General features: G+C 38.9%; 2 protein-coding genes across 28 annotated transcripts in view; one reads left to right on the top strand and one right to left on the bottom strand.

Moving 5' to 3' along the window:
- LOC105201550 (ras GTPase-activating protein raskol) overlaps positions 1 to 24,103 on the top strand; it is a 312,586-nt gene that overhangs the window by 247,150 nt on the left and 41,333 nt on the right. The window contains exon 1 of one of the 20 annotated variants that reach the window (XM_039456992.1): positions 400 to 3,527. The exons of 18 other annotated variants lie outside the window; for them this stretch is intronic. In XM_039456992.1, coding sequence (XP_039312926.1) covers positions 2,624 to 3,527 — 904 coding nt within the window. In that variant the 5' untranslated portion in view covers positions 400 to 2,623. Of the gene's footprint in view, positions 1 to 399; positions 3,528 to 24,103 lie in introns of those variants that run through there. One more of the 20 variants, XM_011169597.3, reaches the window with a different exon arrangement.
- The window catches only part of LOC105201574, a 269,202-nt gene that overhangs the window by 11,058 nt on the left and 234,041 nt on the right, over positions 1 to 24,103 (bottom strand). For 6 of the 8 annotated variants that reach the window (XR_005576645.1, XM_039459155.1, XM_039459127.1 and 3 more), the window contains one exon: positions 17,664 to 17,904. Coding sequence is in view for 6 of the 8 variants with exons in the window: in XM_039459155.1 (XP_039315089.1) it covers positions 17,664 to 17,831 (168 nt within the window). In the remaining 2 variants the exon portion in view is untranslated. Of the gene's footprint in view, positions 1 to 17,460; positions 17,905 to 24,103 lie in introns of those variants that run through there. The other 2 variants (XM_039459228.1, XM_039459286.1) reach the window with 2 other exon arrangements.

The raw sequence follows: 24,103 nt of genomic DNA on the forward strand, positions 1-24,103 counted from the left end.
TTTTTTTTTTTTTTAGTTACCATATTTCTCTGGCATTTCATTTTTTTAATGATGGGTTTCTAAAATCTCTTCTTTGCTTTAGCTTTTTTTTAATGATAGATTTTAAAAATTATCAATATTTTCTCCTCGCGATTTAAGTCATTCTCTGATCTATTTCCTTTTATTTATCGCTGCACTTGCGTTGGTCGTCTTGGCGACCAATCACTTCTGGAAGTCTGGTCGAGCGCAGCGTACAGTCGACGCGCGTGCATTCGTCGCCGATCCTCCGACAGGTCGGCTGTCTCTTTTTCCCTCCCTCCCTCCCTCTCTCTCTCTTTCTCTGTCTGTCTCTCTTCCTCTCTTTTATACGAGCCGAGGAGACCGCCGCCGATAGAGGCGCTCGCAGCACGCTCGGATTAAGTCCGGCTCGTCGAGCCAGATAGTCGTGAGTCCGTCCGCGGTGCGGACCGATCGCGCGCAACGCTGTCGTACGCGTTTCTCACGCAGAGGAACGCGTTCCGGTTGACAATAGACGATAGAAAAAAAAAAACGCGTTACCACTCGCGCGGGTGGGCTCTGCCGCCGTGATCGTTGAGAAAGAGAAACAGGTGTGATTGTCGCGCGTGGGAGAGTGCCTGACACACCTCTTACTTTTCTCGGCGCAGCAGCAGCCGTGCGACTGTCGCTCGAAGACGAAGCTGCGCCGCGCCGCGTCAGTGCTCCGCGCGTGGTAGATCATACTCGCGATCCATCGCGGATCGCACAGTTCGGCGTGAGGTGCACGCGCGTGTGTATGTGCATGTGTACGCGCCGCGTGAGGGATGCGCACCGGTGAGAGAGGAAGGTTTTCGTTCTCTGGTGTGATGTGTGTCTCGAAGTGAACCGCTCCGATCGTGGAATGCGCGGACTTCGAAGGTGTCGGTGAATAATCGGTGACAGGTGTGTGTGTGTGTGTGTGTGTGTCTGCGGTGATCGACAATTCTCGATCACGATAATCCGGCGTCGCGTTTATGACGCGCGTCTTATCTCGCCCTTCCTCCTTCGCTGAATTTAGTGGATTATAATCCGACTCCAATAAATCGTCCCTTACCCCCCCCCCCCCCTGGCGACTCGGAGTGCTCGCCGCGATCGTAAATCTCGACCGGCTTTGCCAACAATTCCAACGGCGTACATCCTATCCACACCGACGGCAGTTCTCCGCGATCGTCGCGGATTCTTCGACCAGTTCCACCTGCAATCTCCAGCTGCATCTTCCTTCCCATCTCGGTTTCTTCTTACGGCGAATCCTCTCCGCGTCCTCTCTACTCGGGACTCTTCCGATCTCGCTGAGCCTGCCTCGTTTCTTCTTCTGCACCGCAATTTTCTTTCGGAGCAGATAATAGATCGAGAGGTTCGTTTTGGACCGAAAGTGAGATTATACCGGATGTTGCTTTTCGGAACAAGGCGCATTAACAAAATAGACGGCAAAAAATAAGAAGAAACTCGTTACGTGATAAGATAATCGAGATAACGCCCTTCCATCGATGAATTTATACAAGTTTCGATAAAAAAAAATCTCAAAATCAGAAGATGCATGTGGCAAAAATATAAAGAAAGCATAAGGGAGTTACATAATAAATATTTGAAAACATATAATAAAAAAATAAAAAAAACATAAAATATTGAAAGGTTACGAGATATGTATAAAGGAAGAATTTCCCGTGGAAGAGACAACTACATATCGCTGCTACGAAGACGTGTACACGAGCGTAAAACAAACTTAAACAAGACGTAGATAAAAGGTAGCTCTTTGCGGAAGAAGCGACTTGGCCGCTGCGAAGAGGACACGACGAAGGGTCGCGCGTTTGCAGTTCAACGCCTCGCGATATCCGCGAGTATCGGCGTACAGAGATAACACAACCAGCTGATATTCGTCTTGGCTTAACTCGGCACGTGCTCTCTCTCTCTCTCTCTTTCTCTTACTCACTTCAGCTACGTTGTTCGATATTTCGTCTATATTTAGCGCGGGCGCCGAGAGGGAGAGAGCGACCGAGGGAATATTCCCTCGAAGGGACAAGTCGACGCGACGCGACGACTTCTCGAAAGGGCCGTCACGAAAATCCCGAGATCCAAGGGAGAAAGAGAGAAGAAGGAGAGATGTGCAATCATTGTTATTACCGCGGCCCCGAAGATCGTATGCGACTCTCGGGTTGATCAGCGACTCCCCGGGCGGTTCCCGTGTTGTTGTCAGGATCTTGACGGCGTACCCTTGACATTGCGCCGCAATCGACACCGACCGAGGGGGGACACCCGATACGCAAAAATGCGATAGCGCGAAGGGCGAGTCGGAGCCGATCGAGAGGAAATCCTGCGCCGATCGAAACCCAATATCACGTGGCGCGATAGCCGACGCATGTTAATGTAAACGGATTAAAAAGCTCAGCGTCGCCGTCTTTTCGACGCGTGTGAAGAGAAACCGGAACGCGCTGATAATTCCGATCGTGCCGAGCAAGGCATGATAGCTCACGATAATCGAACTTGTGGCGCGACGCTGCCGGTCGGGCGATGCAGTTTGCGTCGTGACGCGACAACGCCGTGAATCACGCACACACACACATCGTGGAAATTCGCATCCGTTTTGAGAAGATTTGGGAAATGCGAAGACATGCTGACTACTGAGAATCCCGAGGAGTCGCCGAAGCGGCGATCCACGTTCTACGTGCCGTTGGACGGCAGCGAGCAGCCGGCGCGACAACCGATCGCCAAGCTGACTAAAGGCCACTCGACGGACAGCAGTTGCGAAAAATTCGCCTGCAACACTTTTCCCATCGGCAGCACGTCGAAGGCGCCGACGTCCGGGACGCTGACGCGCACCTTGAGCAACAACGACGGTTTCGCGTCGAGCGCCAGGCGAAACGCGGACGAGACGTACGCGGACGAGACGTTGCCCGAGGTGAGAGGGAAGGTGCAATCGTTGACGAGGATCTTCGAGGCGTCCAAGTGCGAACGGACGCTCGCGACGCCCAGCAATCAGGTGGAACAGCGGAAGAAGGTCGAGAGAACGAGATCGTTTAAAACTATCGAGCGATTTCAGAGCCGGTTCACCGGCAGGAAGGACTCCAGCAGCAGGAAGGACGCTCGTTTGAACAACACCATCGCCTGCTTCGACGTGGAGAACGATGCCGGATGCAGAAAAAAGCCGGCGAACGCCAACGAGGAGAAGCCCGCGACGAGAATCGTTATCGAGCCGGCTCCGAAGTCGGCTGGATCCAGCCGCGAGCACAGGATCAGCCATCAGGAGCCCAAGATCAAGCAGAACACGACTCTCACGAATCTGCTGATCCGCAGGACTCACAGCACCAAGTTGGCGAGGAGCAGCAGCACGCTGGTGCGACTTGGAAGGCACGCGTCCGTCGACAGTCCTTGCACCATCGAGAAAACGGACGTTCGTGCGAGTAACGATAGATTCAAGAGTGAAGAAACCACCGAGGATCCCGCTGTCGTCGATGATGAATGCATCGACTCGTCCGTCTTCGAGGACGCCGATATCGATGGCGGAATTCACTCAGGTAGACAAACGAGTCTTTCCGGTTTGTTAAAACACTATGTATAGAATCTACGTAGATTCTCAACCCGTTACGATAAATTAAACAAGTGATAGAGACGCGTATTGTTTAGCATAATTATGCTAAACATCGTGTACATTGATATATGAATGACTGGTGTTGATTTACATTATTAAAATAGTTCATTAAGTAAAAAAAAGAAATCTATGTTCTTCTTCGATTTCAGTTCGAAAGGTTCAGATCTTTTTGAGATAAACGTAATCTCGTTTGTATATATTTGTTATGAATACATTTGCATAAGCCTTTTTTTATTGTGAAGATTACATTAATGATAACGCGAGGACCATGAAGAAATTTAATGCATTGAAGTTACACGCTCGATACGAATCACCTTACTGCAACATCGGATTATCATAATGAACTGAAGGGCGCTCGCATAAACGACGTGAGATACACGCCTCCAGTGATGCGATAGTAGAATATTTAATAATAAACCAAACGGGAGATAAATCATCGGTACTTGAAATCGCGAGATCGTCAGAACGATCTTCAAATAATCGGATGTGTCGGTTCGCCGAGCAAATCAACGAGTGTTAATTAGCCACTTCCGCACAGTCTTTCACATCACCCACAGTTTCTAAACGATTTCTGTTTTCGACTTGATAATTACGCAGTAATTACACGCTGCGTCGTTCCACAAAGTTGCATTCAGGAGAACAAGATTTATGAAGATTACGATAAGGAGATCGAGATTCAAGAGTGTTATCAGTAACAGATTCTTGAAGATTCGCTTAGTAAGATCTTGGGTAAACACAGGCCACTATTATTTCTCTTCTAAACATGCTTCATGGTTGTCTAAACGATGCATTTATCATATTCGATTAGTTTCAAAGAAATCCACATGTGGTGCAGTGAAATTATAATTTTAAATAATCTAGAAACTTTATCATTTACACTTAAAATAATTTGATTACCTCCTCCTAAAATGAATATCGTATTTTTGTCAATTTAATTTTATGAAAATTTGCAGGAAAATTATGCATTAGTAATTTTACCGCTTTCTCGTAACGTAAATTGCAACATAAAATAATTTCTCCTGCATTGCGTATAACGTGTAAAATCGATTTTTTTTTTGCAAGAGAAAAAATTAACTGCCCTAGTTTGCGGAGGATCGCACATAAAGTGTGTTACATTCACTTAGCATTGTACACCAAGAATCTAGGCATGACGGTCGAAAGTATAAAACTTTTACGAGCCGCGGTATAATCGTAATTACAAAGCGCAAAATTACAGAGTGCACTCATCGTTAGGAGAATCTCCGGACTTTTATATGTAAGGGAACCAAACGCGCGCGTAATATATTATACATGCTGGTTGAAACAGCGTTACGCATTGTCATATCTTTCTCGATAATGTATCAGCTTTTGCGGGTGATGATGATATTTACGCGGAATATATGCGCACGCAGAAACATTAGTGATCCCGATGTGCCATTTCGAGTATATTCTGTGTTTCATCCGTCGTCTATATAAACGGGATTATCTTTTTTAACTTAGAGTTTCGAATAAATATTACATTTGAAATTATAAAATTATAAAATTTTTAATAATATTAAAATTAATTAACCATTCTCAAAATTTTCATAGCAAGCTCTCTCTTTTGGTGCTTTTATCTCAGGGCTTAAAATAGTCAGAGTTGAGTAGCAATCAGGTAAAAGTTAAAAGTTAAAAATAAAGTTAAAAAATTAATAACTTTTAACTAAACTTAGTTAATTTTTATTAGTTTTTATGAAACACAAAGCTTTAAGTTGTTAACTTTTTTCCTAAAGTAAAAATTTATTTATGTAAAACAAAAGAATTTATTATAGAAAAAGATACGTTCTCATATAAAAAACATGTTTCTTTCTTATTTCATATAAACTTAATTTACAAATAAAATATTTGATGACCTATATTATAATTGTTTTGAGTAATCTAATTTTACAAATTGATGAATTTCTAATTTAATATGAATAATGCTTTCCAAAATTAATTTTTAATTTAAATTAATTTAACTTTTAATTTAAACCGTAACTTTTAACTAGCCTGGTTTTTGTTCATGTAACGTAACTAAAATATTTTTACAAGCTATCAACTTTAGTTTAAAAAAGACATTAGCTTACCAGACCCTAAAAATAATAATTGTCGAACATTAAATGAATGCTGAATTATTCGTCGAAACAAATTCATTACATTAAATAAGTAAATTCTCTTTCTTCATTGTCCACCTTTTTTCATTGTCAACGAGATTTATATAGTATACTTTATAGGAAAGAAGATAGATCACTAAAAATTTAACATGACTCACTGCGAATCTGTAGCTCAAGAAATATCCTACGTACGAGCTCTCCAAATTATCGAATTTCATATTGCAGATAAAGCAAATGTTTCACGTCGAATAATTTATGGTTTAGAGATCAAAAGAGCTAAAGTATAGACGACAAGGCTTTATCTAATTTAAACTGCGGCGAATGAATCGTTGCGTTTTGCATCGGTGTAGGCTCCCTCTCTCAAAGCTAATTGCGAAGAATGCAAAGCACACACAGCTAAACACGGTTATCGGCGTAAGTACACACGGTCGCGCATATTAAATCTTCTGTCGGTACATTCTGGAACTACAGATGATCTCTATACTCATGTTTTCTCCTTCACTCTATAAAATTATCTTGATATATTAGCTAAACTTAACAGGGCAAATTTAATATTTCCGAGAAATTTATTTTAACATAGCGGCGAAGCGGAATATGCATTTACATATCTCTGATTTTGCAGTTGATACCATTGCGACGAGTTCTTAAATTTTAACGTCCAACGTTTTGTTGATTTTTAAATTCCTCAAATTATAAATCATTCAATTTATTATTAAAATTTTAACGGATTAAAATATCAATCTTATCTCGTGTTTGAAAAAAAAAATTTTTTTCCTTTCTGTCTTCACATTTTTAATTTTCTAACTTTAAAATTATTTGCGATATTTCTGCAAAAAAAAAAAAAATCAATTCCAGACTGATTAAAGAATATTTAAGAGATAACTTGACCATTCGTATCTAGGGCACCTTGTATATCTTTATTTATTTTTATCTTCAGAACAGCACGTGCTCGTTAAGCTTTCACGTACTTCGTAACCAAACGGTGTCGGGTCATCGGAAAAAATATTCCTCATGATAAGGATAAAATCTTGCAAGAGAAGCACTTTGCGTGATGAGCTATGCGAGAATTAGCTTTGTTATTCTTAACTGTTTTCTTCAGAGGGAGGGAGGGTACACGCCATGATGTTCGCGTCGATACTTATTCTCATGTCGTTGCTGTTTTATTCGCAACCTTTTATCTTCTAAAATAGTTTACTTGAATGTATTTAATAAAACACAAGGAGGGGACCTTTATATATTATAAAGAATTCATAATATAACAAACAATGAAACTAACACCTTACATAATAGAAGATAAAAAAATCGTATGTAAACAAATAATGCATCGAATAGTTTCGAGTTACGTATACTACTTTAATATTAAATAATAAAAGAAAATAATTATTTTAAGTCTAAATGATTTGTTATAAAGATTGCTTAGATCACTGTCGCGTGTCACGCGTCCGAAGCTAGAAATCGCCTCTTAGAAATATTCGATCGTAATGTAGCGAAGAGAAGAGGCATAAATAAGAAGATGCAAGAAGTTCCACGTGGACGTTTCGTAGCGATCTTGCGTTGTCTAAATCCGCGATCTGTTTTGCGAGGGCTTATTGGCGTCGTTTCTAAAACTACATGAAATTATTCCGACGTGCGCTGATAAAACAAAACCGAGGGAATCCGCCGTGCGCGGTTTTTTGAAAACGCCAAGACGTTCGCTCGGTGCCATCCAGCCTTTCCCGCGTCGATCTCTTTATGCTAATTTCGTCGGGAAGTAGGAAATGGTGCAGCGCAATAAGGCTCGTCCGCGGAAAGAATGGCAAAGCGGTAATAAATTACGTTGCCGCGCGAACGGAATAAACGCGATGAACGTAGCGAGAGCTTTATCGCGAAGTTTAGTATTCTTATTTACACTACGGCCTGTTGGCGGATCCCCGAGCTGCACTCAACGAAGCTCTTTAGCACTTTCTTTGACTTAAGACTGCATAAACTTTCGTTTCTACGACCATATGACATTTTTATGACATTCAAACAAACGCCCTTCTTTTTATCTTTTTTACGATAGACTATTGCGGATGTTACATTTCAATCTAAAATTCAATTATGATATTTAAAGAAGGCTGATGTGAGTCAAGTACGGTTCCTGATGCACGGTTAGAATTTATTTCAAAAATTGTAAACTTTATTGAATATAAATCAAACTAGAGTACGAACCTTTCAACTCACTTTGACTCCCATTAGCCTTTCTTAAATATTATAATTTTTAGTGCTTGAGAGTCCCTTTGGAATTTTTATTAGATTAGAGTAACACTAATTGCAACGTGTTGTTGAGAAAAAGTTGATTTATATTCCATTGGAATTAAATTCACACAATGTTTAAAATTGGAAAGTAAGATAAATCGCCTCGCAATTGGAACGTAAATAGAGGATGTGGATTTAACCGATATTTGAGAGTTCGAAATTAGAGTTTCGCTCCGCGCACGGCCATGAGATTTCTGTATTCTCAATTCGCAGAACATGATTCGCACAATTTGAGGAGAACGAGGAACGTCAGTTACAAGTAGATCCTACCATAGATCCCATTCTCGCGGTTATATGTCGAAAATTGCGCGGTAAATTGGACGGGTTGAGTGACAGAAATGAACGGGAGGATTTTCGCCGTGGCCTCGTAAATCAGGGCGATACAAGGAGAACGGAGTGGGAGATCGAATTTTACGATTCCGTCGGCGAATCGTCGGTACCGTTACGACGGCAGAAATTGCGCCGCGACGAGCGCCCGCCACCGCGCGTCTTTTATTTCTCGTCGAACACCGAAGACCATCTTAATTAAAGCACCGGAGGATTACACGCGTTGACTCGTAAGTTGTTCAAACGAGTCATTACTCTCCGTTCACCTCCCGCCGGAGCTATATATCATAGTTGGGCAAGTCCTCTGCCGGTAAGAGCAAGAGTTTATCTGGGAAACGAATTCAAAAAATATGAACATAGCTAATGAATGAAGCTCTTGTTGCTCTTTCACCTTTAAGATTCGTTTGCGAAATTTTTAATTATATTTTTAGATATTCTGTACACAATTATGTTAGATGCAGCTATTAATATTTTTAATAGTTGATAAAAAATCATTTTTCTGGTTTTCTTCTCTTTTAAATTCTAATATTATCAATTTTGTAATATCAAAATTAACAAAAAAAGATTCTCTTATTTCTAAATAGATTTTACATTTATTATTGTTAATTAATATAACGTTGGCAAGATACGATGTTCCGTCAAGTTACACAGAGAATGATTGATTTCTTTTTGGCTGTTCCCTTAATGTCTTCGATGAATCACGCATTTAGTCGTCGTGATATCATTGTTAGGGTAATATGAAGTACATGTTATTTTCGGCGAAGGTTGACGAGATTAATAAACCCGGCAGGAATGCCGTCCCCGAGATTTTTGTGACTAACTAGTTTGTGCTGAAACACGTGACAACGGAGGATCCCCACCGTTCACAAATCATGTTGATTGCAATCCAGGGACCTGCATCGACATTTTGGGAACCTACTTATATAGGGTCCGTTCGTTCGTCCAGCCACCTGCCCTCCTTGGGTCCAAATCGAAAGAAAAAGTCTCCACGATTATAGTTTCCTCGACCAAACTTCCCTGTCATTTTTTTTATGCATATACTTTCAGTGTTTTTGTTACAATATCTTACCGATTGTATTTGCCATCGATTGAAAGAATCGGGAGAGTTTAATGGTAACAATAATTTTTTTAAGTCAATCGATCTTTTGAAAATTTGAGAGTATTGAATTTAAATTAATATTCTTATGTTTTTTTAAAATGACAATAAGTAAAAAATGCTGTTTACATTGAGTCTTTTAAAGAATTATATAAATCGGATTATTATATATTGATGCATATTACGCTTCTGAAATGTAATATGAAATGCAAATGTCGAATAAGAAACCAATGTTTAAAATTATATTAATTATAATAACAATAATAATAAGTAAAATAGATAATAATTAAAATGAATCTTTCACGAGTTTGCCTCTTTATACGGCTTGTGACGTATTTGATAAGTATACTTTGCAAAAGCGCCATAAGGTCGATAACGCACCATATTGCTGTTTGGACCATATTGCATGGCGTTCATAGAAAAAAGCAGATATCGTCGCACCGCTACTGCTTTCATTGCCTTTCGCTGAATGGCAAGAGTTCGATCTTTCACATTTATTCTGACGCTCCCTGAGTTTTCGTGTAAAAAAAAGTCATCCCAATCGATCTTGCAAATAAGTGTTTGAGAGATCTCCCCTGATCATTCTTTTTTTTCAATTCATGTCCTATTTCCGCCGCTCGCCTTGTCTCCGTGAAAAATTTCGATGACATTGCAAATGATAGCTTTATTTCAGTAATCGTCGTGAGATGAAAAAATTCCATGCTGATCTCTCTTTCTCCCTCCCTCCCTCTCTCTCTCTCTCTCTCTCTCTCTCTCTCTCTCTTCGTTTTTAATGGGGAACTCACTAAATCACTCGCTCGGAAGAGACATGAGATTAAACAGGAATAACACGCACATATTTCCCATTGTGAAAATCATGATGCAAGAATGCTGCAACGCAGCGGTTCAACGACGTGCACTCGTGCAAATTAATAATGCTTTTTTTCAATTTGCAAAAATAGAATTGAGTACGAAAAAATTTTTTTTTAATATTTAATATTGTAAGAATTTTCGTCAGCAAAAAAAAAGAGAGGGAATTCAAAATTGAGAAATATTTTAAATATTCCAAGTTTATAGTTGTATTTCAAAGCGCTATTATTCAATCTAATTTAGATTTCTAATCAATTGGATTTTTTATCGTAATATCTATTCCGCGTTACTTTTTAGCGATAACGGGCGATGTATCGATGACAGCATGAGATAACGACATCGTTCGTTATATGAACTCGTAAAACATCATCGTACTGATCTCATGCTAAGCACTAACGGGTGTCTCATTGACGAAAAGTTTCGTGCACGAGACTGAATCGAATTACTTCGAGGAGCGTTGCTCAATGTAGGTCTCTTGTGAAACGATTTCGACACGATGTTACTTAATTATAGCTGATGCCAGTTTAAACTCGTGGCCTTATATTTCGTATTGCCGTGCAGTTTATATACATCACCAATTAAACCTTTCATCGCGATTTGCTTCATAGTATCCGATTTGAATGCAGCGTTTGTCGTGCAAAGCGCAATTGTAGCATCAATGCATGGTGATTAAAGTACATTTATATTCGAGTATCGAAAACATAAAAGTTATGTCTACGTTTTGTAACATGTGTTGGCGGGAGTTATTATTTAAAGACGCAATACGAATCTTTTATATTATCTAAATATTACGGAATATTATGGAAAGGGGATGAAGATATTTGATGATGTTACAAGAAATTCACGTGTTACTGTCCAGTATTAACAAGAATAGAACGAATTCACGTGCAGGAAAGAGTGTCTTCCGCGAACAGTCGAACGTGAGAATAAGTCGGAAATCTATTCCCATCGGATTTCCCAGTACGGCGAGATCCTTCGATTCTGTTTCCAGAAGGGAAGTTTAAAGATTCATTAATTCTTGGCGACTCGTTCTCGTTTTCTCACGATTGATTTCGCGATCGACACGTTCTGATTTCATTTATAGTGTTCACATGGACAGGATTGGCCAATTTTTCTATCAGTTCATAAGTCTTTCAATCTCCGTGAAACGAATATTGGAAAATGAGTATCGAAAAGCTATAACGCGAGAATTGGCCGTGAAGTATAATATGTTATTAAAGATTTTTCAACAAAAGAGTAGATGAAACAATAAAACCCATAAAAATTTCAAAATTATTCGCGTTTTCGTACACGCACTATTAAACGCTTCTCACTTTCTTACCGATAACCGTCGAGAATACGCCAGAATCTCTTTATATTTATAACCGATTCACATCGCAATGTTAGAGTAAAGTTCTGTTAGCCAAGGCAACCTAACAGTCGACAGACCGCAATTACACGAAGTGAGCGGATTTCTTTCCTTTCGCCCCGCGGCGGTGGCGGTTGGTGCGTGAGAACACAGCGAGCGATCGCAGTATGCTGCTGTGCATGTCAAAAGTCGGTAACGAAACCTGTTATTTTTTAATACCCGATCATTTGCCAAACTTTTTATCGCAATTGCCTGCTCACGAGGAACTGAACAAATCTTTCTTATAGGAAGATTATCCAAACGCATCCAATAGCATTCTCTCATCGAAAGATTTTTATCTATCCTAACATGTCAGTGCCTTTTCGTCAAGGTTTTAAGTGTCTTTAAATTTAGGAAAAAAAAGATTTCAATTTAGAAAAAAAGTAGTACATTAATAAATATTATTTTTAATTATTATTTATCATAATAAAATTATATATGATATAAATAATAAATGTGATAACTGTGCTCGCTGACGTACAGGGTAAGCATCATTTGAATACACGGTAAATAAAATCGAGAATACATGGACGGTCTTGATCCGTTTAGTTCGACTCACTAGGCAGATCTTAGATCAAGGGATATACTGAAAGATTTCGCTATCGTCGTAGAAGTAGGGCGTGGCTGCAAAGCAGCTATCGAGAAAGGTCACGGATTAAAACAGCTCACTTTGCTTGGAGTGAAAAAAGAAACGATGCTCGTAAATTATCGACATTATTGCAGAGATGTATTTCTGTGTTCTACGTAACAGCGCAAATCGATCCCTACAGCGATCGATTGAACTCTACATTACAAACATAGCTCGACTTTATTATCGTCAATTAATCAGCCATCTTTGTTTTGTGTCCGAAGATGATATCTTTCATATTAAGACATTAATCTAGTTGAGGATTAATTTACGCCGAGCATATCTCACTTGCATTTATACCTTATATTATTTAACGTCATATTATTTCGTTATGTTTATTAAATTTATTTGTACGTTATTTTTTATATACTTCGATACATCTCGATCGGTATAGCTTGTAAATCTATAAATACGAGGGTGCACACGTGTATGCGGCGGTTGATACGCACGTGCATGCGTGCGTACGTCACTCAAGCGTTACTTGATCATTTCACCGCACACATGTTTCCCCTCGACACGCGATTTTCCGTGTCTTCCGTGAAGCGACTGGTCTACTGAACTCTGGTCTGCACAGCCAATCGTCGTATGCGAGTTTCGATCGCCGTACACGGCGTCTTATTCATCGATTACAACTCGTGCGACTTAGTAAAGATCAAAGTTGGCCAGTTAATGTTTAATGCGAGTTGAACGTCAACAACGCGCGCCACCCGGATCTAAGAGCTTTCCCTCTGTTTAGAACGCTCCGCATACGGAATCCAACGGAAAATGATTGACGGAGGCGCGAAAGCGACGCTCTGACGAGGTTGACGTATGCAAATACGACTGTTCCCCTTCCTTTCCCCTCGAAGATAGAAATCCCGTGACGCGTAGTGGGATCCCTCGTTTACTCTTGCGTCTGTAAGCCGTACAACTCGACAATAAATATGCTAATTTCCCGGTCGCTGCACTCTAGTTTTCCGACGCCGATAGGGGCAGATATACGCGTGTTGCAACGCAGACGAGTAAAGCGAATCGAATGTCGACCGATCGGATTGTCCGTTCCGGAAAAATTTTTCTTCATAGATTATTTTAAAATAACAAACATATTTTCCCTTCTTACCAAGTGATTTAAATTTACTTTGTGTCAAGATTAATATGTGTTGATTGCTTTTGTTCGAATGTTTATTTTTTTTATGGAATTAATAAACAGTTTGATTGAAAGAAAAAAAATGAATAAATGTGTGAATGGATCTGTAATTAATTACGCTTTTAATCGAAGATTGAAAATTATTTATGACTACGAGTACCGATCCTAATCTGCAAAATTTCATAAACTCATTGCGCAGTTCTGGCATGTGGTTTAATAGCATGTGGCACGTGTCAGTGAACTTAAGCATTGTTTGCGTTGGGAAAAGTATCACGCCAGGACGTATTGCCGGCGATACGTTGCGATTGCATATCGCGACACATTTTTTCCAACTCGTTTCTAGATGATCCACTTTGCGTTTCGCGAAGCAGCAGCTTACATTATCAAGTTCAGAGGGATTCCGGACGTGACGCAACGATAGGAGTTGGTAGCCTCGAGAACATAATGCGACCAATTTACCGTATTTACTAGAAACTCATTTTGTTTATTGCTCGGTACAAAAAAATGGAATTATAAAAAAAATCAATGTTCGAGATAGAATATTTAAGATACCGTAAAAAAAGAGTCATGTACATGTTATTTAATTCTCCGCAGACCAATCTGTTTTTCATTTACAATTAGTCAGACCAATTGGATTGCTGCCAAACGGTTGTATTTTTCAAAGAATTTCTAAATTCTAAGAAAATTTTTTTTAAATTATTACATTATCTTTTTACTCATTTAGGAATATAATTGTATAATTACATCGCCCGAAACGTAGATTTTTTTGTATATGTCTGAATTTGAAGCTAAATCGTCAAAATAGAAAAATTGTCTGCGTCTCAAACGACCCGGGATCTGTGAAAGGTTAAAAAAAGATTCTTACAGAAAGAATTCCGGTTTTTGAAACAACAGTTTATTTCTCTAAAATATTGACAAACCGCTTCCAATCATAATAATCGGCATAATTGGCACGAAACTTCATTTCCTTGCGTTTGAATGGAGCTGCCGGAAGTAACATCAGGCGAATGCGTGACGGGTACGTCGGATCGCAATGAGTTCCGCGGAAAAAGTGCCCGATACACGTGTCCTACAATGCAGTCAGATGTCATTAAGTAACGGTCGGCACAAATGCATTGTCGAGGACACGATCAATTGAGATAGCAATTTACTGCGAGGCTAGCCACAGAATTGAGCGTTAAATTGTGTGGGGGTGAAACCAGTAAAATTTACATGTCGCCTTGATTGAAAAGGAAGCACGGTCCACTAGAAAAAAAATCCGCAGGCGTTACGAAATTTGACACAATAGCGATACGGAATTAGTTAATGATTCTGATCCATTGAATTTGTCAACGATGGTTGCCTTTGTAATCACGTCATTATTCATTACGTTAATAATTCAGACTTTGAAAAAATTTAAAAAATTAAGTAAAAATCGCAATTGTAGGGAAAAATCTTTTTCACACGATTTCTTATTTATTTTTATTTTCATACTTGGACGATAGATTTCTTCGTGTTTAGACTTAATAAATGAACTTTTTCAATCAAAGAAAATAGTTGGGAATATATCAACAATGTATAATTTTTTTACAATAAGTTTGTAAATCTTATTATTTTAATTTCGATTTCAAAGAGCCATATTTTAAATGATGTAACTTAAATTAATGTAAAATAAAACATGTTTAATACTCCATGCTGGATGTATTGTGAATCTGCTTGCGTGGAGCAACGAACTCGCCGATTAATTACAATAGCTGATTAGCGATGCGCGTGCGGTAACTTATTAACGCAATTAATCACGCGATTGTGATTAATCAACGAGTCGTACTTTCTACTTTCGCGATCATCGCGTTACACAATAGCGTCGTAAATTTTTTTCACATGAGTCATCACGACCTCCGAATCGACACGCAATACCGTGTGAATTGCAATTGCACGAAACAACATGATTTCTTTGGTGACAGTACTTTAATTTAATTACATTACCAATTCGGCGATTCTATAATCAATTCCATTTTGCCATCAATATTATGATATATAAAACATAATTCCATTTTTTGTTAAAGATATTACATTTATGACCAAAGTTATTTTTTTACATCTTTTTTACCGTTGTTTAAACAAAAATTACATCACTATGAATATTCCAGACTACAATAAAATTGAGGAAATTTGCAATTTCTAGTTCTATAAAAAAAATAATTTTTTTTAAATAGATAGATAATAATCTCTGCAATTCTGTTTTAATAGACAACAATCTCATAATAGAAGGCAAACATGCCAAAACTGCGCATGAAAGATATGCCGTTAGAAAGTTATTGCTACTAGTGAAAAATTTCGTATAATCTTCAACAACGAGAGAATCCGTAATTTTCGCAACGGTACGCGAACATTGTCATCGATAGTTAATTAAGTTTGCGGTTGAATTTGCCAGCCGCTGTTATCGTTCGGTTTGCTTTTCCACACCCGAGAGCGTCGCATCGCGACGTTTCATCTCGTCGCGAGAATTGCAAACCGCAGAAGCCAGTTGCGACGGGACCAGTGTTTCCGCCTTGGCAAAACCGTATAATTTCCATTTCTGCCAAATGCAGCAGAATTAATCGTCGTTTGCCGATTTGCAAGTTAATTATATCGTTCGCCCGACTAGATATCGCTGATTCTTCATTACTAAAGATTCTGGCTAATAAATATGCCATTTAATTGATTTAATTATTAAGCGCATTTCCTCTATTCATCCAGAAAGATTCTTTCTTGAAAGGATATTACAAGATACTTTTTAGAGAGAAAGAACGGTTTTGCTAAAGTATCTAAAACTCTAGCTGTATACAGATCTGATAATAATTTGGTTAGATCATTAAAATAATTATATCGGACGCTCAAGCTGATTACTAGAGTATTAAAATGTTTTGCAGCGTTATTCATGCTTGAGCGTCCTCCCAAATTATTTTGATGATTTAACGAAATTATTAAAAGATGTGTATCTATTATAGCTAAATGTTTAGGTATTTTATCAAAATAATTCTTTCCGTAAAGTCATCGTACAATATTATATAAATCACCAAAAGAATAAAAATTGATATATTTTTCAATCCAAATTTGAGAATTATCAAAATTATCAGAATTAAAAAAATGTTTGATTGCAAAAACATGTTTAATAAATTAGAACGCCAATAAAAATAAAATATATTTTTTTTATTGTTCTTTTAATAAATTTGACAAAGTATTTCAATAATTTTCTATTTGATAATCAGAGATCTGATCTCATCTATTTATTAAAAAAGGAAGAAACATAAATTTGCGAAAATACACATTTGTACTGGTGATTTCTGTAACTTCTGAAAAGCTACTTGTCACAATACGCGAGACGTGAGAAACGTGACGTTTTACACCTTTGTGTGCTTCAAATCACGTGCGATTGCCTGAAAAATTTGCGCCTCGAAATGAGCCTCCATATTAATTTGCATAATTACGTTACTCGATAAGGATCATCCCCCATTGTTAGGATTTCCGTGCACGGAAAAGAGTTGCGCGACCTACATAATTGCCTTCGTCACCTATGTACACGCACAGAGAGATGGCTGGGCCTGATTCGCGAACAATGAGCGCATAAAGAGCGTCCTTAATCCGCAAAAATGTATCCTTTTGTGACAGCGCGACCGTGCGTCGCCCTTCCATCTCCCTGCAGATCATTTTAAAAGCTACTTTATGGCGCGGGTACGACTAGATGAATGTCCCGACACCTCCTGCAGCTCTGCGGCCCACCGCCGTTACATAAAGTTAAACTTTTTTCGATCTTTGTCGCACCTCGTTTGCGAACGTGCGAGCGCCACCCGAGCAACGCTGCATCCTATCAGCCACTCCCCTTTCTCGTTGCATCTGCATAATTTACGAATAGATCCGACGTGCCCCCTTTAATAGTTTATTTAGAAGGATGACGCTACTGAATCCCAGAAATAGCAGCCCAAGTTGATCTATATCGCGTTATTGCTTTGATCAGGCGCAACATTAACAAAAATTATTATTATAATCATGCATTAAAATTTATTCAAAGTTCGATTACATAAGTTACTAAAATGGAATTTTTATATTTGGGTAATTAGTTTTTATTACGAATTACACTGGAATAAAATACAGATTTGTCAAGGTATCCACGTAACTTATGTAGTGGAAACGCAAAGTGTGGAAACACCCGGTACGTGCATTTCATTTACAGTAATCCTCGCGATATACCGAGAATGCTGCACGAAACGAGGCACTCGATTTGCCATGATCGTGTTCTTACCGCAATCCAAGAGCGTGAATCGACTTTCGCGTCCGGATGTACTCTCGAGTCCAGCCTCGACATAGAGAGCATTGCTTTCCTCCGCACTACGTTCTTAGTTCTCTCCTTAGGGCGCGCGGATGAGTCACGTTCACTCCGGCGAAGACCCGTGAACTCCTGCCTCGTCATCCGCCGAGAGTAACGACCCTGCCTGTTCCTTTTTCTCCGTTCCACTAGAAACCGATCCTTCGATGTCACCTAGCTGGAGAGAGAAGTCTCTTAAATGGAAATTTACTGGGTCAGAAACAACGCGAATTTTTCCAAAATTATTTAGAACCATCGCGAATCATTCTTTCGATTATAAATATTAAAAAAGAAACGATGATACAAACAATTAATACTAGAAATTTAATCAAATTTAAATACGAGCGTTAATCAAATTTTTACTTGTAACTCGATATAGTACAAAATGATTTTCTTAATTTTACTGTTAATTAGTTTGTTGACAGTGTTACTTTACATTATGTTAATACACTCGTGAATCGATTACAATTTCCTCGTTTCTTAATGAAAGTTGACGTCATGTTTGAAGCAATGATTAAAAGAGATGCGTAAGAACACATGCATTTGCTATAATTGCGTTTTCAATTCACGCGCGCTATATTCGCGTCAACAAAATTTTAATATTTTATTCTTGCTATTTTTTTTCCATCAAGCATCTTAGCTCTCGGGGAGGCTTATTTCAAATTCTTCTCCCTTCAGCGTAATTTACAGACTTTCCGCCCCAAAGTCAATAATTTTTCTCATATCCTTGCAAACGTCTCCTTGGGGAAAATTTACTGTTAATAGACATTTTTAAAAGAAATATTGCCTGTCGCCCCTCAGAAAATAATAAGAAATTACATATAAATGTTATAAGTTATCTTCCCCTTTACAAGGGAAGATAACCCCATTTAAATTATTTATCGATGATGAATCATATTAACAACACCTTTATCAAGCTAACACAATTAAAAAGGTAACGTTACATTTGCAACTAGCACGTTTATCTTTCCGCTGTCGTAGCCGCGGAAGCTGCGATGTTTCTGCTGTACGCTATCGACGTTAATCTCAATGTCTTCGGTCGAGGAAAAATTTACGATAAAAATTATGCGTGACTCGTGGATCCGTGAATGAAGCTGCGCGGCGAATGCAAGCGTACAAAGGCGCAACAGCTACAAAACTGGGACATCCGGCGAAAAGCGACGCGTGAGCGGAAAAGCGGCGATGAATAATACACGCGTACAGCGAGATTAACGTTATTAAATTACGTCTGGTTTTCCCTCGCGAAAGGCTCGACGATGCGTTCAGCCGGGAAAGTGGATCGTCGCATCTTCACGCGTTTGAGAAAAGTCGTATTTATCAATTCTTGCAACTTCACGCCGTCCGTTTATCCGTCGGCGGAACGAGCGCGCGTGCTTCTATTAATTACGAAACTAATTAACTGGCGGTTAAACTTAGCCTTCTTAGATCCCTTCACGGTCGCGTAACTGCGGGATTGCCGATGCCTCGCGGCTTTTATTCGCAATTAAATGGCTATGAGAGATATCACGAATTTAATTTTGTTTTTGTCTTCCGCGCTTATGACGTCGCATCTCCAGTCGCACTTAACAGCCTGAGGCAATTCGCGCGACGAGAGCCGCGTCCCGATTGCTGATAATAGTAAACCCTTTGACAAGCTACTGGGCAATTCCGTTATTCCAGATGTTCCATTCGATGTTCCAATTCCGATGCGGAGTAACGACCTGCGCAGCGTCTTCCGTTGGAGACCTGAACCTTTCGTTGACTGACACATCCACGAATGATGATAATAAATTATTTCACGCTAAACTAAATGTACGCGTACGTTACGTTTGGCCAGAGCATTCGTCATGTGCCGCCAACAAGGTCGGCAATAAAAGTAACGGTGGCGGCAATAAAGTCTTATACCGATATTATCTGCTGTGCCAGGAGCTTACGGTCAAACGCCTTTCTCCTTACTTATATGCCCGTTCCGCTTCTCCTCGGAGGGAGGCGTAGCCCTTACGTGCATGCGTCATGCGATAGAAAACGAGACGATAAGAAATAGAGCGTGCACTTGCACGTATCACCCGGTCCGGCGAATAAATAGTCGGCGTACACAACGGCGGAAATGAACGATGAATCACGCATGTGATGGCGACCGTAGCTCTCGAAAATGTCGTTTCCCCTCTGTGCGGCAAAATACATAATTAAAGCGGTGTCGGGCCAAAAGCGGTCCCTCTGAATCAACTAGGCAATAAGGGCCACCATCCCGCCTCCTCTTCGAGAATTCTCTTAGTCATGTGCATCGCGAGGTTGGCTAAATTACGCACGACGCGTTTAATGCATTGAACTAAATATATAACTGAAGTAACTGCTGAGATTCGATCCTTATAACTTTGACAAAATTAGGTGTATGTACTATAAAGAGGCTCGGTCTCTCTCGCTTCGCGTGCACATTGGCGCGAGACGCGACCGCGCCTCTTGATTAATATATTATTTCATTTTTCATATATTATAAAATACTAGTTATTACGTGTATCGACATGAGGTGTGCATTAGAAACGAGAAGATAATGATAAATTTGCGATTTTACTTTGTGAATTATAGAAAATCAACATCGAACGAACATTAGTGTTTATGCAACAAAGAATCGGGCGAGATACTATGTTCATATTACATAAATTAGTCATCGTAATTTCCAACGTACTATTTTCTCTTCTTTGGCAAACACAGTTTCTTCGAATCACAAAAAGGAGAACATTTCTACGCATACGTTAATGCGTGTGTGATAATTCTCGCAACGTCGAGTCACTTTCGCTCCTAGAACTCGATCCGGGTTCTCCGACAACTAATCCGGTATATCCCGTATAACCCTTCTCTCTCCCTCTTTCTTCCTCTCTCTCTCTCTCTCTCTCTCTCTCTCTCTCTCTCTCTCTCTCCCCATATGTTTTAACAAGCGCGATATCTTCGTCAATAATCCGATAAATAGTGTAAAACCCTTAGGAAAACGAACGTGTGACTGAAACTAAGAAAGAAAGTCCCAAGTAAGAAGCTGACGCCTCTCAAGACAAGTATTAACAAACTAAATTTCCGACGTTTTCGGGCCACTCTCGCTTTCTCGAGGAATCACGTTTTTTGACACGCTGTGTACTTCTTACCAGCCTCTCATTTATCACTGTCTTTCGCTCTAACACTTGGTTCGTTTTAAGCATAATCACGGCCGAATGGCCTCCTTTTTTCGCTCCAGAAGTGGCACCGCCGTTACCACGATTTGCTTCGAATGAGCTAAATGTAATAAGAATAAAGAACGGCGTCAGCGAAACACATCATGTCGGTACTTAATTAGTAACTGATGCACTCCTGGCTGAAGCTCTTGTAAATTAATGAAACGTCGTTAGTATGTTGTTTCTCTAAGAAACGATTGCTCTTTTGAATAAATCATTAAATCAATGAAACATTGAATAAACTATGAAAGTCACATAATGTATAAAAAATTTTTTTTTATGTTTAATATTGCTTGCGCAAATAATGTCGATTGTATGTGACAAAGGATACGTCAGAAATATAATTACCAAAATACATTTTTATTTGTTTCGCTAGGCGCTTTATTGTATACATTAACAATATTTAATATTAGACCTTTATTTATAAAACGCAAGATTTTATAATAAAAAATAATCAGTGCAGCAAAAATTTCTGGCCATATTTTTCTGCGAGCTCTTAATTAATTCATCATAAAACTTAGCGCAACGAGCCTGACACTAAAAACGTAATATTAACTGTCCCTTTTCTTTTCTGTTTCAGGTGAGTTTAAAGAGAGGATTTCTACGAAACAAAAAAAAACGACGTCCATGCCCATTCCAGAGAAGTATACACCTGAGTTTTTTTTCATTTTGCTCGAAACAATCATATCTATGATGAATAATGGTCCATGGAATGGCCATGGAAACGCATTACCACAATTGTTTGTATTGCGCTTTATGTCACCGTGGTAGGAAATATTATTTTGCGTGTTCCCTTGTGAAACCGAGTATTATTGCGCGACGGCGGTCTACAGACAGAAAATCGATTAAATCCAGCGTCTATTTTCGCACTTCCTATTATACGTTGGAACAGAACGCCAGAAATAACGATATAATATCATTACTATTTCGAAGAGGGTAATGCACTCCTGTATTAGCCGGTTCGACTGTCTCAGCTACATTATCGTTGAAATTGACAAACGTAAAATTAATTGAGATTATCGGAAAAATTAAACTCGATCGCTTTTATCTTTCTTCTTGTATAGAATATGAAAAAAAAAAAATTATTATTAAAGATTACTTGATAGTAAAAGAATTGTAGATGCTTTTAGATTTTAGTAGACACTTTTTCGTGAGCTTGAATTTTATGATGTTTATACTTGTGTGAGACTTAATGGCTTATTTGCGAGAGCTTTATTACGGCTCGAAGAGAAGCCACTGCGAAATCGGCTCGTGTTTAGGACGAGCTCTCGAAGCTCCTGCCTTACAGCTGCATCTTCGCCGTCTCGCGTCGGCACGGTTTTATTGGAGATCCGGTACTTTTATATCTTGCGAAGAGTATACATACGCGCGCATACGATCGCATCTGATCCACGCCTCTTCTCGCGCTATCGCGAGGAAGCAGATGCACGAATAATTAATTGAGCCTGTTGTAACAACCGATGCTCCCGGTTCACGAGCTACGTAGAACGTTGCTTACGCGGTTTTTTATTAAATAAGAACATACTATGAACGCGATAATTTAATTTATAATTACAAATGCTAAATATTATTGATGATTTGCAAAGAATTCAATTATACCTTTTTACAGATAATTCAAAAATAATTATGAATTTGAAGGTCATTCAACAAATAGAAATTGAAACTTTAAAATGTAATTTTAGTATTATTTTCAAAATCTAATCGTGGAAAGAACGATTTTATTAAAGTATTTAAAGATTTAGCTAGTTATTTGAATTTAACTGGACCGGATTTAAAATATATAAATAATTATGTAAGATGCTTAAATGTTATGATAAAATGTTTTGACATCTTCTAGCAATCATTCAAGTTTAAGTGTTCTACATAATTATTTTCATTTCTATATCTAACTAAATTTTTAAAAACTTCAACAAAACCATTCTATTTATGCAAGCATGAAGGAAAAAATCCTATTTTTAAAATAGGAATAAAATTAAATTAAATGAACCTAATACATTATTCCGCAACATACGTGCCGAATAGCGTTATTAAAATTTATGTTACTTGAAGATAGATGCATATCGATTCCGCGCGGCTACGATACTCTCTACTTCAATATACTTTCTGCCTGTTTTTACCGAGCTGCACTCCTCACAGCTGTGATTTAAGACGTCGTCGAGTTATGCGAGACACGGTACATTTTCTTGGTACAGTACGTTCTTTGTAGCGTTCGAGTAACCGACGAAAACAATGTTACGCATTACTGTGTTTTTTCTCGTAGTTGCGAACGAGAAATATACGCGGCTTAGGTACGCGAAAAATTGCGCGAGGAGTATAGAAGCCGATGAAGTCGCATGGAGAAGAGAAGAGAAGGAAGGAAGCTGCGAGACGAGAGAGATAAGGCATCGACGGGGGAAAGTATTGTAACCATAAGTGTCGATGATCTCAGTCTCGCATGTGCGCCGAGTGGAGTGCAACTGGGCTCGTGACTTATTGCTTAGGCATTTAGAGGGGAAGTTAATCTGTAGAAAAAGCGGGAGAGGCAGGGAGAGAGAGAGAGAGAGAGAGAGAGAGAAAGAGGATCTGGTTTAGAGCAACAAAGACGGAAGGACAAAATATGTGCACGCCTCTCCGCCTCTGTGTGGCTGCCATTGCTTAATTACGCTCGGCTCGTCAAGTACTCGGGAGTACTCGAAGGTGAACGCGTTTGCAAACGCAGAAATTGAACTAATTACTGCTATCGCACAACGAAGCGTGCGTCTTTCGAGTTGTCTCTCGAGAGCGCGGTTGATCCCTCATTCATAGCGAAAATTAACGGATATCGACTCGTATTTTCAAATTAATTCAGTTTGTCTCGTGGGATCTATCTGATAATTAAATTTTTTTCTGGGGAAAGAAATTATTGAAACTTCGAGAAGAATATCTATGCACGAGGAAAATACGTTCTCTTCGCAACAAACCGATATAAAAGATAGAAAAATTTATTCTACTGTTCTCACTTAAAATTGGCAGCGTTTATTCTTCTCTAGTCTGTTTAATCAGATGACTTAACTATTTTATAATACTTCCTCTAAAACTAATTAAAACAAAAAAACATTTAAACATTTAATTTAAAATACAAACGTTTTATATTTGATGATTTATATTAAGGATCAAAGTTTTAAGAATAAGCTTCCTGTTATTTATATATTATATTATATAAATAATTTATATGTC

This window comes from Solenopsis invicta, chromosome 1 (assembly GCF_016802725.1).
Source record: "Solenopsis invicta isolate M01_SB chromosome 1, UNIL_Sinv_3.0, whole genome shotgun sequence".
Taxonomy (NCBI): domain Eukaryota; kingdom Metazoa; phylum Arthropoda; class Insecta; order Hymenoptera; family Formicidae; genus Solenopsis; species Solenopsis invicta.